We start from the raw sequence: 18,234 nt of genomic DNA, 5'->3' as shown, positions 1-18,234 counted from the left end.
TTTCATTGTATAGATATATATATATAATCTGTTTATCAATTCACTAGTCAATGAATATTTAAGGTTGCTTCTAGTTTTGGGCAATTATTCACTTAAAGTCATTTATAAAGATATGTGTTCGTTCCCTAATACCTAGAAGAATTTCTGGGTTATTTGATAAGCATATGTTTAACTTTATAAGAAACATACAAATAAACAAAAGGTTTCCAAAGTGACTGCATGCCCACCAATGATGTATGAGAGTTTCAGCTGCTCCCCATCTTCACTAAATTGATATTCTTCAGTCTTTTAATTTTAGTCCTTCTAATGTTGTGTAGTATCTGTGATTTCAATTTGCTTTTCTCTAATGACTAATGAGAATCTTTTCATGTGTTTATTTGCCATCTGTATTATGTTCTTTGGTAAAGGCTCTATTCAAATCTTTAGCTCACGTTTTTACTAGGTTATTCATCCATCACTGTGTTGTAAAAATTCTTTATATATTCTGGGTACAAGTCCTTTGTTGCATGTCAACTTTCCTGTAAATGTCTTATATAATGTTAATATAACCATACCATTTTATTTTGGTTGCTATTTGACTAGTATAATTTCTCCATCATTTCACGTTCAACCTTTTATGTTGTAGGTGTCTCTTGTAAACAGAAAGTAGTAAGATTTAAATAACAATGTGATAATCACAATTATTGTGATTACTGAAATATTTGAATTTATTTCTATTACTATAATTTGTAACCATTTACCATACTAATTATTTTGCTCCTTTTCCTCCAACTCTTTTCCTGCCTTCTTTTAGCGTTACAGATATTTTATATTCTCTTTTCCCCTACTACTTTTAGTGGTTATCCTTAAATTTCCAAAACTCATACTTGACAATTTTCTAATAAATATTAAAAGTTATTTGGTATTTCCATCCTCTTATCCCAAGACTGCATATCACAACACCCTGTATATTGTTCAAGGTAGCTTGAGTTCCAGTAGTTTAAATTTATAATTAAAATATAAAAGTTTAAAAATATCTATATAAAAGTTTTAAAAACTTTTTACAAACAATATTAAGTTTACCAACATATTTTTAATCAATGTCTGTATTTATTGTTTCTTATATCTTATACCTTCCCTTTGATTCACTTTCCTTTGTTGTTCTATTTTATCTTTTACTCTTTTTGGCAGGGTGTTGTTTTATACAAGTACACCGTTCAGTAGTTCTTTCAGTGAGAATGTCAGCTCATTAGTCCTTGTCTGAAAATGTCCTATTTTGCCTTAACTCTTAAAAGATAACTCAGCTGGCTATAAAACATAGGTTGACATTTATTTTCTTTCAGCAATTTTGTAGTCTTCTAGCACATACTGTTGATGAAAAGAAGACTGCTGTCAGCCTGTCGATTCTTTGTGGGTAATCTTTTTCTCTCTGGAAGCTTTTATTATTTGCTCTTTGTCCTTAGTGTTCTGCAATGTGCCTAAGTGTAGATTTATTTTTATTTATCATACTTAGTACCCAGTGTACTTTCGATCTGAAAGTCGTTTATCTTTACTTCTAGAAAAATTTCAACCATTATTTCCTCAGCTATTGCTTCTTCATTCTTTTCCATTCTCTTCTCTGGAACCCCTACTAATGTATACCAGAACTTCCCCTTAAGGGCTCTTTTATATTGTTAACTGTGAAATTCTTCAGTACATCACTTAATTATATCAATCTGGAAAACAGTGGCTTAAAAATAATAGTCCATAACTGGTACAGCAGTTCCATAATGCCAGAGACCCAAGAGCCTTCTACTTTCCAAATGACCACACTCACCATATGCTTGCCATGCCAATCACCGTATGACTGCTCCACCTCTAACCCTGGGAGGCTGTGTTAGAGGGCAAAGTAGGGCAAAGAGTCAAGCCCTACCCTAAAGTCTCACCTGGAAACTTCTGTTTATATCTATTAGGTTGCAACCACTAGTTGCAAGAGAGGTTGGAGAGATACAATTTTTTATCTTGGTCATATTGCCACCCTAAACAAAATTCTCTTCTATTAGTGAGGGAAGAGAGAGAATGGCAAGAATTACTTGAATGGAAGGTTAATTTCTTTCTTTATCTTTCCTATCCTGTCTCACCAACCTCTCCACCATGCTTCCTCTCCACCAACCCCCAGCACTGCCCTCAGTCACTTTCTCCCTTTGGAGAAATTTAACTTACCGTATTTCCCCATGTATAAGACACTCCCATGTTTAAGATGCACCTTAATTTTGGGGCTTGAAATTTGAAAAAAGTGTATTACATAAAGTTATTGAATTCAAGTTGTATTCATCATAAAATTCATACAACTCCTTACCACTGTCAAAACACCCATCCGTTAGCTTGTCCTCATCTGTATCTGATGACGAATCAGTGTCTTCAACAATGAGCACAAAACAAGCGGGAGAAAGTGGGAAATGCAAGTAAAAAAGTCTACAACCACTGTATAAGACGCACCCAATTTTTAGACCCCAAATTTTTCAGGGGGAAATGTGTCTTATACATAGGGAAAAATGGTCCTTTCTTTGCTCAGTCCTTCAGCCCCAAGACCAGAACCAGATCTCAAATTGGTAGTGGTGGGTTCCTGCTCCATGGTTGATACTGGAATTACAAACGTTCATTCATTAAGCCAGTTGGGGCTTGTTCATTTCCTGATCACAGGCAATATAATTAGGTGCTCTCACTTCTCTGGACCATGACTAGAAATAAGCCTTGGTTCTAGTAAGTAATTAACAGCAAGTTTTGGTTTTGAGCTTTTTAGTTGCTAATTTTATTTTCCCCAGCTTTCTTTCAGGAGTGAAGAGCACCACTCACCTTCTGGCTTCAAGCAATAAGATGGCAGCAGGTCCCTCATCATAATCAGAGCTCTTTAAGACCCAAATACTGCCTGACCAGGCGGTGGCGCAGTGGATAGAGCGTCGGACTGGGATGCAGAGGACCCAGGTTCGAGACCCTGAGGTCGCCAGCTTGAGCGTGGGCTCATCTGGTTTGAGCAAAGCTCACCAGCTTGGACCCAAGGTTGCTGGCTTGAGCAAGGGGTTACTCGGCCTGCTGAAGGCCCACAGTCAAGGCACATATGAGAAAGCAATAACGAACAACTAAGGTGTCGCAACGAAAAACTAATAATTGATGCTTCTCATCTCTCTCAGTTCCTGTCTGTCCCTAACTATCCCTCTCTGACTCTCTCTCTGTCTCTGTTAAAAAAAAAAAAAAAAGAAAGGAAAAAAAAGACCCGAATACTTACAGGAGCTGAACTCCTGGACAGCCACAACCTTTCAGACCTAGATCCCAGCAGGCCCTCAGACCACTTACATTTCTATTTTATATTTCTAAGCCCAGCTAATTTTTTATACACTTATCTTTTTATTATATGCATTTTTATCTACACTGCTATGTATCTGGATCAGAATTGAAGTTTCCAGTCATTTTGTCTAGATCTTCTCTTAAATTCAGATTTCCTATGATGGGGCACTCTCTGGTACAGATGCAAGAAATGACATGTCTCCACGGCTGCTGGATGGGGCTTATGACCACCCCAGAGTCTGAGTTTTAGTCCAATGTGGGAAAAGGAGAAACTGAATAATGGTACCTACTTCTAATTTGTTAGCACCTTCTGTCTACTCTTGGTGTTACCAGTGCCTACCAGTGGAGAGAGAAGTATCTTCAAAAGAAAGATTCTGGAACAGAATATGGGGCATGTATACGGCCCTCCAAGAAAGGCTATGATGCAAATAAACTTGTTTCATGTTTAAATTAGCCTGAGTCAGTTTCTTTCATTTAAACCTAAGAACTCTAAAAGATAGATTTTGTGATGTAATATTAATAATGCTCATATAGTCTTCTTTTAAAAGATTGTTAAAAAGCATATAAGCATATATAACATTTTTATAAATTGAGAGAAGAATAATTCATATTTGTGAGTCTTACCTTTCCCCCAACCAGAGGCAAAATGTGCATCTTTCCAGTTTGACAATCCTTCACTGAGGAAACGATGAGGCAGGTGCCACAGAGAACAACTAGGCGTTCAGCCCACTTATGCAGCTGGGTCTTCCCCTTGCGTACATTATAGATGCCAGAGAGAAGGATTCGATCCAGATGATCCATATGGCATGGCTTTTCTGAAAAAGAAAACAGTACTTCAGAAGCCACAATTTAAGTAGGGTAAGAACACTAAAAGGGAAAAATAAAGTATTATGTGTCAACATTCAGCAACCTTGTTTATAGATGTAAACAACCAAGCAATATTAAGTATTACAAAATAAGATCTCAGTCCTAAAACATTATCCGTCACTGAAGTTATATAATGGGAGTATGTACTGTGAATTTTGGTTTAGAAAGCAAGATTTTGGATCTGACTGTTAATTCTTCTTCTAGAAGTCATATCTCCATGTACACAGAGAAAGGCAATATGGCAGAGTGGTTAAGATCATGGACTTGGGATCCAAGCATTCAAACCTGAGTTTGAATGAATCCTAGTTCAGCCACTTTCTTTGTTTCCTTGAGCTATTTAATCTCATTGAGCTTGATTTTCCTAAATTATACAGTGTGGATCTTAATAATACTATCTACCTTCAGGGGGTTCTTTAAAAATTAAGATAATGGCCTGACCTGTGGTGGCTCAGTGGATAAGGCATCAACCTGGAAACACGGAGGTTGCCAGTTCAAAACCCTGGGCTTGCCTGGTCAAGGCACAAATGGGAGTTGATGCTTCCAGCTCCTCCCCCCTTCTCTCTCTCTCTCCCTCTCTCTCCTCTCTCTCCTCTCTAAAAATGAATAAATAAATTAAAAAAAAATTAAGATAATGCCTGACCGGCGGTGGTGCAGTGGATACAGCATCAACCTCGGATACTGAGAGCCCAGGTTCAAAACCCCTAGTCGCTGGCATGAGCGCAGGCTCATCTGGCTTGAGTGCAGGCTCACCAGCTTGAACATGGGTTGCTGGTTTGAGTGTGGGATCATCAACATGGTTGCAGGCTTAAACCCAAAGGTCAATGAACTGAACCCAAGGTTGCTGGCTAGAGCCCTCTGTCTCAGCTGGAGCCCTCTGTCAAAGCACATATAAGAAAGCAATCAGTGAACAACTAAAGTGATGCGACTACGAGTTGATGCTTCTCATCTCTCTCCCTCTCTCTCCTTTCCTCTCTCGCTAAAAAATAAAATTAAAATTAAGACAATGAATATAAAAAACAAAGCATAGTTTTAGGTATAAAAGAAGCATGGACTAAATGACAGCTGCTATTGTTGTGATCAGTCTATTCTAGAAGGATGAAATGAAAAACTATGGGAGTACTCAAGCTCTGTACACAATCCAATCATTCTGCTCGTGAGGAAAAGCTTATGGCTAATATTTCAATCAACTAGCCCAATCACGGTTGCAGGAGTTAAGAGTGCATTTCACAGTTTCTCCTTTGTTTAGCATCATCCTTCCTATTAGAATTCTTTATATGCCTGAGATATAATGAACACAATTATAAAAGAGCACATTATGACAGAACAAATGTTCTTGGTTAAAGCACTACTAAAAACAAACAAGTAAAACTTAACACAGAAATGAACAGGAGCAGTAATGCCGGATCGGTAGTGGTGCAGTGGGTAGAGCATCAACCTGGGATATTGAGGACCAGATTTGAAACCCCGAGGTTGCCAGCTTGAGGGCAAGGTCGCTGGCTTGAGTGTGGGAATCACTGACATGATCCTATGGTTACTGGCTTGAACAAGAGATCACTGACTCAGCCTGAGCCCTCAGGTCAAGGCACATATGAGAAGCAATCAATGGACAATTAAAATAACACAACTATGAGTTGATGCTTCTCATCTCTCTCCCTTCCTGTCTCTCTTTCTTGAAGAAAAAAAAATTGAACAGAAGCTGCAAAAGCATGAGGTGGTACAAACAGCAATAAACCAGGTGTTGAGAAAACTGGGCTGTACTCAATATGATTACATAATTGATTATTGCATAACTGAACTCTGGGCATTACTTTGCCCTTGTACTTATATGTTTCCATATATAATATGAGGAAGCTGGCTAGATTACTTTAAAGCTTTTAAACTTTGTACGTAAACACTAGATATATGGAAGAGTCATTTCTCCTTCTATTCTAGGCCAGTCCTTTCATCGTATTCTAAATTCCACCTTCATCAGGAGTTTGGTTTTTCTCTTCTCACTCTTCCAAATCTACCCTCCTTATTATTTCTACCAAAGCTACAAAATCACTCAAGTTTTATCCTATTCCCTCTCAGGCTCAACTGCAGAATCCCTTTATTTCAGTGATTCTCCAATTTCTACATGTCCAAGAACTATGTGACTTAGTTTAAAAGGCAGAATGCCAAGACTTACCCACAAAAAGTCTAATCCACAGGGTCTGGGACGGAACATACGAATATGTATTTGTAACAAGGTGATCTGAATGAAGATGGCCCACAAACCATATTTTGAGAAATTCTCTAAGTTCACCCTTCCAAGACACTTTTCTTCTCATTGGGCTCCTACATTAACTCTCTATCACCTCACCTCCTAGCTACTCAATGCACTTCAATAGCTTCCACCGCTACAGTGCACAGTTCACCTGTTGACACTGGCTCTCAACTTTGTATCTCCTGCCCCAATCTTCCCTTAGTTCTGATCTCATATATCCAACTTCCCACTAGACATGTCACACAGCTATCCCCATTCACCTCAAATTTATAGACTCAAACCAGTATCAGGCTGGAAAGAAAGAAATAAAAACTATCTCTAGCCTGACTAGGCGGTGGCGCAGTGGATAGAGCATCTGAGTGGGATGTGGAAGACGCAGGTTCGAGACCCCAAGGTCACCAGCTTGAGCACAGGCTCGTCTGGTTTCAACAAAAGCTGGCCCGAGCAAGGGGTTACTCGATCTGCTAAAGGCCTGCGGTCAAGGCACATATGAGAGAGCAATCAATGAACAACTAAGGTGTCGCAACGAAAAACTAATGATTGATGCTTCTCATTTCTCCGTTCCTGTCTGTCTGTCCCTGTCTACTCTAACCCTCTCTCTAAAAAAAAAACAAAAAAACTATCTCTATTCACAAATTATATGATCCTGCATACAGAGAATCTTAAGTAAGCCACAAAAAAGACTATTTTATCTAATAAATGAGTTCACCAAGATTGTAGAAGACAAGGTTTTGGTTAAAATCAATGGTATTTTGCTCTAGCTGGGCAGCTCAGTGGATAAAGCACTAACTCAGCATGCCAGAGGTCATAGGTTCAACCCGTGGTCAGGGCACACATGAGAAGAAATCAAGGAGTAAATAACTAAGTAAAAATGGCGAGCTGACGGTCCTCTTTCCTCTCCTTTCCTGTCTCTCTCTCCCCTACCACCCGTTTCCCCTCGTTTCCTCTCTCTCAAATCAATGGAAAATTTATTTTTAAAAAATCAATGATATTTCTATATACTACAAATAAACAACTCAAAAGACAAATAAAGCCTGACCAGGCGGTGGCGCAATGGATAGAGCATCGGACTGGGATGCAGAGGACCCAGGTTCGAGACCCCAAGGTCGCCAGCTTGAGCGCGAGCTCATCTGGTTTGAGCAAAAGCTCACCAGCTTGGACCCAAGGTCGCTGGCTCGAGCAAGGGGTTACTCGGTCTGCTGAAGGCCTGCGGTCAAGGCACATATGAGAAAGCAATCAATGAACAACTAAAGTATTGCAATGTGCAACGAAAAACTAATGATTGTGCTTCTCATCTCTCCGTTCCTGTCTGTCCCTGTCTATCCCTCTGTCTGACTCTCTCTGTCTCTGTTAATAAAAAAAAAAAGACAAATTAACTGTGTTTATAATAGCATTAAACAGAATAAAATGAAGACAGTGCAAAATTTTTACTACAAAATAGTGTTGCAAGAAACTAAAGACCTAAATAAATGGAAAGACATCCAGTGTTCATGGCTTGTAAGACAATATTGTTAAGGTGGTAAAACTTCCTAAATTGATTCAATGTAATCCCTATGAAAATTCCAGTTGCCCTTATGGCAGAAATTGACATATCAATCCTAAAAGTCATATAAAAATGTAATGTTCTCTGAATAGCCAAATCAATCTTGAAAAAGAAGAACAAAATTAGAGGACTCACATTACCCAATTTCAAAACTTACTACAGAGTAAATCACAGGCACATAAAGTATAATACTAACATAAAGATAGATATAAGGAAAGGAAATAGAATTGAGAGTTCACAAATAAACCCCTACATTTATGGACAACTAATTTTTGAAAAGGATACCAAGGTAACATGCTCTAAAATCAATACATTTTTTAATAAAATAAAGCTGTTTTTAAAAATCTCATTATTTCCACCAAACCTGACATTGCTGTTATATTCCCCAACCTGGCACAGCATCATTTACAGGGTTCTGCTAAATTATATAAAAATGGGACTTCATTACAATTTATTATTTATTATGCTTCCAAATTGCTTAACAGTCTCTTTTAAAGTTTATATAAAACAGATGTTAAATCAATTGATGTATAAATCTTTGAGTCTCTTTTTTTCTTGGCTTTATTTCTTTATATATTTTATTACAGAGAAAACTCCTAAACTTAATCACCACTGCTCTCACAAGGGAACATTCAATTCTGTTTTTTTAATTGAATTCAATATTTTTGAATTAAATTCAATCAATTTATATATTTTAGAAATAAGGTCTTTAATATACTTTTTCAATTACAGTTGATATTCAACATTATTTTGAATTAGACTCAGGTGTACAGCACAGTGATTAGACATTAATATAACTTACAAAGTGATCTCTCCAATAAACACACTATTTTATTATTAAGTTAGTAGGTTTTATAAGCATGCAGAGTACGTCAAGTTTTCTGATCTTCCGAAAGTGATAAAAAAAAACAAACCTGAATGAGTAAGTTCTAATAAGAATTTGGAATATCTAATAGTTCTAATTAAAAACTAGTTTTCCAGGACCTGGCTGGTTTGGCTCAGCAGTAGAGCAACGGCCAGGCCTGTGGAAGTCCTGGGTTCGATTTCCAGCTAGGGCACACAGGAGAAGTGCCCATCTGTTTCCCCACCCTTCCCCCTTCTTTTCTCTCTCTCTCTCTCTCTTTCCGTCTCCCGCAGCCAAGGCTCCATTGGAGCAAAGTTGGCCTGGGCACTGAGGATGCCACCGTGACTTCCGCTTTAGGTGCTAACATGGCTCCAGTTGCAATGGAGAAACAGCCCACGTGAGCAGAGCATCACCCCCGAGGGGACATGCTGGGTGGATCCCAGTCCGGCACATGCGGGAATCTGTGTGTCTGCCTCTGCCTCCCTGCTTCTTACTTCAGAAAAATATAGAAACAAACAAACAAATAAATAAATAAAAACTAGTTTTCCAGTCTCAAAAGCTAAAATTCTAAGTGGAAAATTAGGGATAATTTTAATCCTTACATATCCATACTTTCAAATGTTCAATAAAGAAAATGGACTGCTTTTATAATTTAAAAAATGTTTCTAAAAATATGATCAAGGGCAACCCTGTAGCAATGAGTACCTCCACTGCTCATAGTATAATATCTAAATATCATTTTCATTAAAATAAACTGAGTCCTTAAAAAATGTACTCTTCCTACTCTGAGTCAGACAATGAAAAGAATAGCTTAGGACATTCTGTTGTGCAAAAACTTAATGGAAAGTCTAGAATGCTACAGACTACTGGAGTCATGTTGGAGAGACACAGAAGCCAACTGAGAAGAGCTGCCGCTAGCTGTGATGGAACGGGCCACACTGAGTATCAAAAAGAATGGCTGTAATGAGCTGAAATAAATATATACAAGCCCACAAGATAATGATACTCCAAACAAAGAATAAAAAACGAAGTCATAGATACACTGTGAATATAAATTGAAAGGCAAAACGAGAAAACTTCAAGAAAATAATAAAGAAAAGTGTAATATTGTACAATATTAAGAAGTAGTTCTTGGTTCTGAGCAAAACGAAGAAAGCACACTCCAGCCTGTCTCTCCCACTGAATGCACCTATAAAACACAGAACACATGGAGCACATGGTGCAGCTATATGAGGACTCTGAAAATTAAATAGTAGCAGGCAGATTAGGGAAGAACAGAATTTGAAATAGCACCTAACCCAGCCATGGCCAACATACGGCCCACAGGCCGAATCCGGCCTGCGTAATGAGTTTATGCAGCCCGCAATTAAATTTTTAATATACTTGGCTTCTTTAAAATCTCAGCTACTCAGAAGCAGAAGCATCTTTGATTATTGGAAATTGAGGTATTTAAGAAGATAGTGAAGCCCTGGCTGGTTGGCTCAGTGGTAGAGCGTCGGCCTGGCGTGCAGAAGTCCCGGGTTCGATTCCCGGCCAGGGCACACAGGAGAAGCGCCCATCTGCTTCTCCACCCCTCCCCCTCTCCTTCCTCTCTGTCTCTCTCTTCCCCTCCCGCAGCCGAGGCTCCATTGGAACAAAGATGGCCCTGGCGCTGGGGATGGCTCCTTGGCCTCTGCCCCAGGCGCTAGAGTGGCTCTGGTCGTGGCAGAGCATCGCCCCCTGGTGGGCAGAGCGTAGCCCCTGGTGGGCGTGCCGGGTGGATCCCAGTCGGGCGCATGCGGGAGTCTGTCTGACTGTCTCTCCCTGTTTCCAGCTTCAGAAAAATACAAAAAAAAGAAAGATAGTGACACATGGAAAAGAATCCCGTGTGTGACTAATCTAGGGTTAACTTCCAATAATTGGTCTAATGGATTCACGATAGTTCTTTATTTTTTTAAAAAAATTCCACTATAAAGATTTACAACTTTTGTACTCATCTGTACCCAATATGAACTGTTTGACGTTTAACAGTGATGTGAAACCCACATTCTTTTAGGCGGAGTTTGCCAGTGTGCACCCAAGGTCAAACAACTCGTTATTTTTGTGGTCAAGTGTGCTGAATCACGTGGCATTGTAGCATAGACAATAGCTGCAGTTGGTAACTAAAAACGTGTCCAGGCTGTTTGTAAAACGAAATAATTGTTTTATTTGCGATATAACCCCTTCAAGCTCATTCTATTAATTAAATATTGTTTCGATTGATTGTGATACAGTTTGAATATGTATACGGTATATAATTATATTTTTATTAAAATATATTTTATTAAAATAATATTGTATATTAAAATTTTTCATTCACATTTATTCATAAACAAATTATATAATAAAATTTTGTTTACTTAAACGAATTGTTTTTGTATTTAACATTTTTCATTTTAATATTTCGTCCAGCCTGTGAAAAAAGTTTTCTTTCCTTTTTTTTTTTTTTTTTTTTTTTTTTTTTCATTTTTCTGAAGCTGGAAACAGGGAGAGACAGTCAGACAGACTGCCGCATGCGCCCGACCGGGATCCACCCGGCACGCCCACCAGGGGGCGACGCTCTGCCCACCAGGGGGCGATGCTCTGCCCATCCTGGGCGTCGCCATGTTGCGACCCTCCTGGGTGTCACCATATTGCGACCAGAGCCACTCTAGCGCCTGGGGCAGAGGCCACAGAGCCATCCCCAGCGCCCGGGCCATCTTTTGCTCCAATGGAGCCTTGGCTGCGGGAGGGGAAGAGAGAGACAGAGAGGAAGGCGCGGCGGAGGGGTGGAGAAGCAAATGGGCGCTTCTCCTATGTGCCCTGGCCGGGAATCGAACCCGGGTCCTCCGCACGCTAGGCCGACGCTCTACCGCTGAGCCAACCGGCCAGGGCCAAAAGTTTTCTTTCTAATCTGGCCCAGGGGGAAAAACTGTTGGCCACGCCTGACCTAACGAGTGGTGAGTTTAACCATTTTTAATTCCTGTGACACCTCCCAGCCAGGACTCAAGAAAGCCCAAAACCCAAAAGTGGGCACTGGTGTGGACAAACAGCTCTGGGAGAAGCCCTAAAGTTCTGTCTTGAGGAATGGGAAAGAGATATTCAAAGAATGGAGTGGAAATTCTTCTTTCTTTTCTCAAGACCCAGCCCCCTGCATGGTTGCAAGGGTAGGGAACACAGGCACCTAGAACTCTGGGCGGCGAACTTCCCTCTCTGATTAGAAGCTCTGCATTCCCAAGAGAGTGGGGTGAAACCTGTTGCACCATTCGGTTTGCTCTTTCCTCCCACTGAGCCCTGGAGTCTGGATGCAATTGTGGGAAGTACACAACAGGGTGGGAGAAAGCCCCAGGACACTGTGAACAGAAAGGAGCGTGGGCAAATGATTCCATATTGTTGTCGGAAGAACTGGGCTTACCCCTGAGGTACACAAGAGTCAGTGTCCTCCTAAACAGCATGCCAAAAACTCTGAAAGCTGAACTAAGGGACAGAACCACAGAGAGAGAAGAAAGTACAATTATTTGAAGAAATAATAGGTGAGAACTGCCCCAGGGAAAAACATAAACTTACAAATTCAAGAAGTTCAGTGAACTCCAAACAGAATAAACCCAAAGAAATTCAAGCCCAGACACTTCATAATCAAACCATGGAAAACTAAACACAAAAATACATTTTCTGAAAGAAGCCAGAGAAAAACTGAAGCACTATTGATACCTGAACAATCAAGTGAGTGCATGAAGGTGAGGCATACAGGAGTGCTCTGCATTATCTTTCCAAGGCTCTGAAAACCTAAAGCTAGCTTAATATAAAAAATTAAACAGATAATTAATTAATCATTGGCTAATATATTAGGGGTAATTTACTGACATTTAAAGAATAAAACAGAAAACCTCAAAACAAATTTCAAATATGCAACGGACTCCCCATACAACACAAAAAACCTTTCATTTGAAGTATTTTAGCAGAGAACTTCCTTCCCAGTTCTCACATTTTATGGAATCCTCATACTTGTCTAAACTTTTTCTCACACAACTAAATGGTGGAATATCTTAGAAGTTAAAAGAATGAAATTTGGGGCCTTGGCCAGGTAGCTCGGTTAGTTGGAGCATTGTTGCGATACACCAAGATTGTGGGTTCAATCCCACATTAGGGCACATGCAAGGATCAAACAATGAATGCATGAATGAATGAGTGGAACACCAAGCTGATATTTCTCTTCTCTCTCTTCCCTCTCTAAAATAAGTTTAAAAAATTTTTTTTAGCCCTGGCCGGTTGGCTCAGCGGTAGAGCGTCGGCCTAGCGTGCGGAGGACCCGGGTTCGATTCCTGGCCAGGGCACACAGGAGAAGCGCCCATTTGCTTCTCCACCCCTCTGCCGCGCTTTCCTCTCTGTCTCTCTCTTCCCCTCCCGCAGCCACGGCTCCATTGGAGCAAAGATGGCCCGGGCGCTGGGGATGGCTCTGTGGCCTCTGCCCCAGGCGCTAGAGTGGCTCTGGTCGCAATATGGCGACGCCCAGGATGGGCAGAGCATCGCCCCCTGGTGGGCAGAGCATCGCCCCTGGTGGGCGTGCCGGGTGGATCCCGGTCGGGCGCATGCGGGAGTCTGTCTGACTGTCTCTCCCTGTTTCCAGCTTCAGAAAAATGGAAAAAAAAAAAAAAAAAAAAAAAAAAAAATTTTAATTTAAAAAAAGAACAAAATTTGAAACCAGATTTATGTGCTTCCTAAATATGCTATTTGACTAGGGCAAGTTACAACCTCTGTGGAACAATAACATCTACCTACAGGGGTGTAAGGACTACATGAGAGGAGGTATGTAAGTACTCCACTTTAGAAAGTGCTCAGCACATAATAAGGGTATAAAACAAATATTGGTTATTATGAAAGTTCTGCTTTAAGCCCTCTTCTTTTCCTAATATAAGTATTCTTTTCAACATATCCTAACTTCCACAGCTTTATAACAACTCATGTACCTGACTCCCAGATCCTTTTCCTCAGCTGAAGTTCCATATCTCCAACTTATACTTATTACCACTTAAAAGTAAACATATCTTGCTTGGCCTATGGCGGTGCAGTGGATAGAGAATGGACCTGCAACGCTGAGGTCACCAGTTCAAAACCCTGAGCTTGCCTGGTCAAGGCATTTATGACAAGGCAACAAACAAGCAACAACTAAAGTGAAGCAACTATGAGTTGGTACTTCTTGTTTCCCCCACTCCTCTCTCTGTAAAATCAATAGATAAAATCTTTTAAAAAAAGAAAGTAAAAAGACTGACCAGGCAGTGACGCAGTGGATAGAGCATCGGATTGGGATGCAGAAGGACCCAGGTTCGAGACCCCAAGGTCGCCAGTTTGAGCGTGAGCTTATCTGGTTTGAGCAAAAAGCTCAGCAGCTTGGACCCAAAGTCGCTGGCTTGAGCAAGGGGTTACTCAGTCTGCTGAAGGCCCACAGTCAAGGCACATATGAGAAAGCAATCAATGAATAACTAAGGTCTCACAAGGAAAAACTGATGATTGATGCTTCTCATTTCTCTGTTCCTGCCTGTTGGTCCCTATCTGTCCCTCTCTCTGACTCTGTTAAAAAAAAAAAAAAGGGTTTCTCTGATTCTAGACATCTTTCTCATTTTTCAGAGAAGAACGATGATAGGCAACTTGCCTATCAGCTATCAAAATATATCATAAGGATATATTAATTAATTTTGCTATTAGCACAAGACAAATAGATCAATGTAACAGAATAGAGTACAAATATAGACCCCCCGCCTGTATAGGAACTTAATAAGGTGAAGTTTCAAATCAGTAGGAAAAGAATGAGCTATTCCATAAATGTTGTTGGGACAACTGGCAATCTATTTGCAGAGGAAAAAGTAAAGTTAGATCCCTGCCTCATATTTAAAACTATAAAAGTACTGGAAAATATATAAAATGTTTTTACAACCTAGGATAAGGAAAGAATATAAATGTATAAAGGAAAAGACTGACTATATCTAACTAAATTTCTTCCCCCCCCCAAAAAAACAATTAAAATTAAAAGACAAGTTATAGGCTGGGGAAAAAGTTTACCACAGTCATAGTATCCAACAAGTGTATATCCAGAATATACACATAAGTTCTTTAGATCAACATAAAAAAAGACAACGAAAATTTGCACATAAGTATCAATGGGTCAAAAGAGAAGAAATCTAAAAATCTAATGAAATATGAAATAATATTCAGTCATACCAGTAATCAGGGAAAACAAAAATTAACACACTGAGACCTTCATTTTATCATCACATTAGTAAAAATTTAAAATGCTAATAATATTAAAATGAGATATTGTGGGCAAAGGTGTAATTTGACATAGTAATGACATCTACATTTGTTCCGTGGTAGTAACAATTAGTATTTTAAAAGCAAATTATTTGTGATTTAATAGTTTCATGTATAGAGATTTACTAAGAATAAATACAGGTGCACAAAAGGCAATTTTACTACAATACTGTAATAGTCAAAAACTGGAAATAACCTAAATGTCCATCACTAGGGAAATGGTTACATAACCTATAATACATACAACATTCATTGCTTTGCAATTTAAAGAAATAAAGATAGAAGACAGCTAAGAAAAAATCTCCAAAACATACCAGTGGGTGAAAAAAGCAATAAAACCAATATCAAATGATACCATTTATGTAAACAAAATATAATTCTATGAACACACATCCATAGAAATAAAACTTAGAAAATTCTAAACAGATATACACTAAACTCAGAGTGGTTATCTATTAAGTAATGAATGGGCTTGAGAAGTGACTATAAGAAATGAAAATACCACAGATGATAAGACTACATTAATGCCTTACCTATGCACTTAAAAATAATTTTTTTTTTTTTGTATTTCTCTGAAGCTGGAAACGGGGAGAGACAGTCAGACAGACTCCCGCATGTGCCTGACCAGGATCCACCCGGCACGCCCACCAGGGGGCTACGCTCTGCCCACCAGGGGGCGACCAGAGCCACCCTAGCGCCTGGGGCAGAGGCCAAGGAGCCATCCCCAGCGCCCGGGCCATCTCTGCTCCAATGGAGTCTCGGCTGCAGGAGGGGAAGAGAGAGACAGAGAGGAAGGAAAGGGGGAGGGGTGGAGAAGCAGATGGGCGCTTCTCCTGTGTGCCCTGGCCGGGAATCGAACCCAGGACTTCTGAACGCCAGGCCGACGCTCCACCACTGAGCCAACAGGCCAGGGCTAAAATAAATTTTTTAAAAAGGAAAAATGCATGGACACAACAATGTATAATCAAAAATAACTGTGTAAGGGTGGTGAGATGTTTTTTAATATATCAATTGTACTGTTAAAAATATACACATTAGGTGCCTCGTTAGCGCAGTAGGTAGCGTGTCAGTCTCATAAAAATATATATTAATACATTAACTCTTTTAGGCTCTACTGGAAGGATCATCTTAATGGTATATTAAGATCTTAAGGCCCTGGCCGGTTGGCTCAGTGGTAGAGCATTGGCCTGGTGTGCAGGAGTCCCGGGTTCAATTCCCGGCCAGGGCACACAGGAGAAGCGCCCATCTGCTTCTCCACCCCTCCCCCTCTCCTTCCTCTCTGTCTCTCTCTACCCCTCCCACAGCCAAGGCTCCATTGGAGCAAAGTTGCCCCGGGCGCTGAGAATGGCTCTATGGCCTCTTACTCAGGCGCTAGAATGGCTCTGGTTGCAAAAGAGCAACACCCCAGATAGGCGGAGCATCGCCCCCTGGTGGGCATGTCGGGTGGATCCCAGTCGGGCGCATGCAGAAGTCTGTCTGACTACCTCCCCGTTTCCAACTTCAGAAAAATACAAAAAAAAGATCCTAAGTGGCTCTGACCAGTTGGCTTGGTGAATAGTGTCGGCCTAGCATGCAGACATACCAGGTTCAATCCCCAATCAGGGCACACATGAGAAGCAACCACCTGCTTCTTCTTCTCTCCCTCTCCTCCTCTTTCTCTTCCTCTCCTACAGCCAGTGGCTCAGCTGACTCGAGCATCAGCCCCAGATGGGGTTGCCTGGTGGATCCCAGTTGGAGTGCATGCAGGAATCTATTTCCCCTCCTCTTACTTTAAAAAAAAAAAGATCCTGAGCATGCTATAATTTACCAGGTAGTGGTAGAAAAAATTAATGGAATCAGTGCAAACAACTGTATAATAATACAACAATGCAAACACAATATCCACAGTTAAAAGGACCTCAAAGGCACTTTAAGGCTCAACTTTCATCTGAGAATGAAAACATATAATGAAGAACTCACACTCAAATATATCAGACAAGGAGCTTGTTACTCTTCCAAGTTGCTTTTTTTTAAACTTACATGGGTTGTATCCCACAAAAATTACTCTTAAAAGATTTTCCTCAGATTTAACTTCAATCTAGCTATTCTTCCATAAACTAGCAAAAGAGAAAAGTTAATACAAATAAAACAAAACCAACTTCTAAGGAACAACACATTATAAAATACTGTTGTGATAAAAAATTAAAAATAAAATCTTTTGTGAAGTGCATTTAATAAATCTGGCTTGTGGCACTTCATGAGAGTTCTATAAAAATATACAAAGAATAAATCAATAATTTGAAAAACAGGAGCAGGGAATCTTAGTTAATGTTTATGCCTACAAACACTAATTAGTAGTTTAATTGTTTGATCATTGGGTCATGTTAATTCAAAACTATTAGGTGTTAAATGGCTCTGTCACTTACTGTTGTATGACCTGGATCAAGTTATTTAACTTCTGTCTCAGTTTTCTAATCTGTAAAATGACCTAATAGGCCCTGGCCGGTTGGCTCAACAGTACAACGTCAGCCCAGGGTGTGGATGTCCCAGGTTCAATTCCAGGTCAGGACACACAGGAGAAGCGATCATCTGCTTCTCCCCCCATCTTTTCCTCTCTCTATTTCTCTGTATTTCTCTCTTCTCCTCCCGCAGCCATGGCTCAGCTGGAGCAAGCTGACCCTAGGCGCTGAGGATGGCTCAATGGCCTCACTTCAGGTATAAAATAAAAATAGCTCAGTTGCCTAGCAACGAAGCAACAGCCCAGACAGGCACAGCATAGGTGGTAGGGGGATTGGCAGGTGGATCTCAGCACATGCAGGAGTCTGTCTCTCTGCCTCCCTGCTTCTTACTTAAGAAAAAAATAAAATAAAATGACCTAATTGTTCCTTTAGCATAGGTGGATTAATATCTAAATTAGGTACTTCATTAGCATAAAAGTATACAACAAGCAGTCAATAAATGGTATTCAGTAGTGGTAGTAGTAGGTTATGTATATTTGGGAAGTATATAATATTCTGAATATATCTGATTTTAATAAATCTAACTTTATCATTGAAGGGATCAGGTGAAAAACTTTGGAAGGGGAGAAAATGTACCAAAAGAAAAGAGAAAGTAAAAAATCCTAGATTTAAAGCCCAGTTAATACAATAA

General features: G+C 39.9%; 1 protein-coding gene across 1 annotated transcript in view; it reads right to left on the bottom strand.

Annotated features, from left to right (window-relative positions):
- PHLPP2 (PH domain and leucine rich repeat protein phosphatase 2) overlaps positions 1–18,234 on the bottom strand; it is a 79,426-nt gene that overhangs the window by 35,318 nt on the left and 25,874 nt on the right. The window contains exon 4 of the mRNA XM_066242029.1: positions 3,928–4,118. Coding sequence (XP_066098126.1) covers positions 3,928–4,118 — 191 coding nt within the window. The remainder of the gene's footprint in view (positions 1–3,927; positions 4,119–18,234) is intronic.

This window comes from Saccopteryx bilineata, chromosome 9 (genome assembly GCF_036850765.1).
Source record: "Saccopteryx bilineata isolate mSacBil1 chromosome 9, mSacBil1_pri_phased_curated, whole genome shotgun sequence".
In the NCBI taxonomy this organism is placed as follows: domain Eukaryota; kingdom Metazoa; phylum Chordata; class Mammalia; order Chiroptera; family Emballonuridae; genus Saccopteryx; species Saccopteryx bilineata.
Note: the sequence above shows the minus strand (reverse complement) of the source record. Positions and strands in the feature narration are given on the sequence as shown.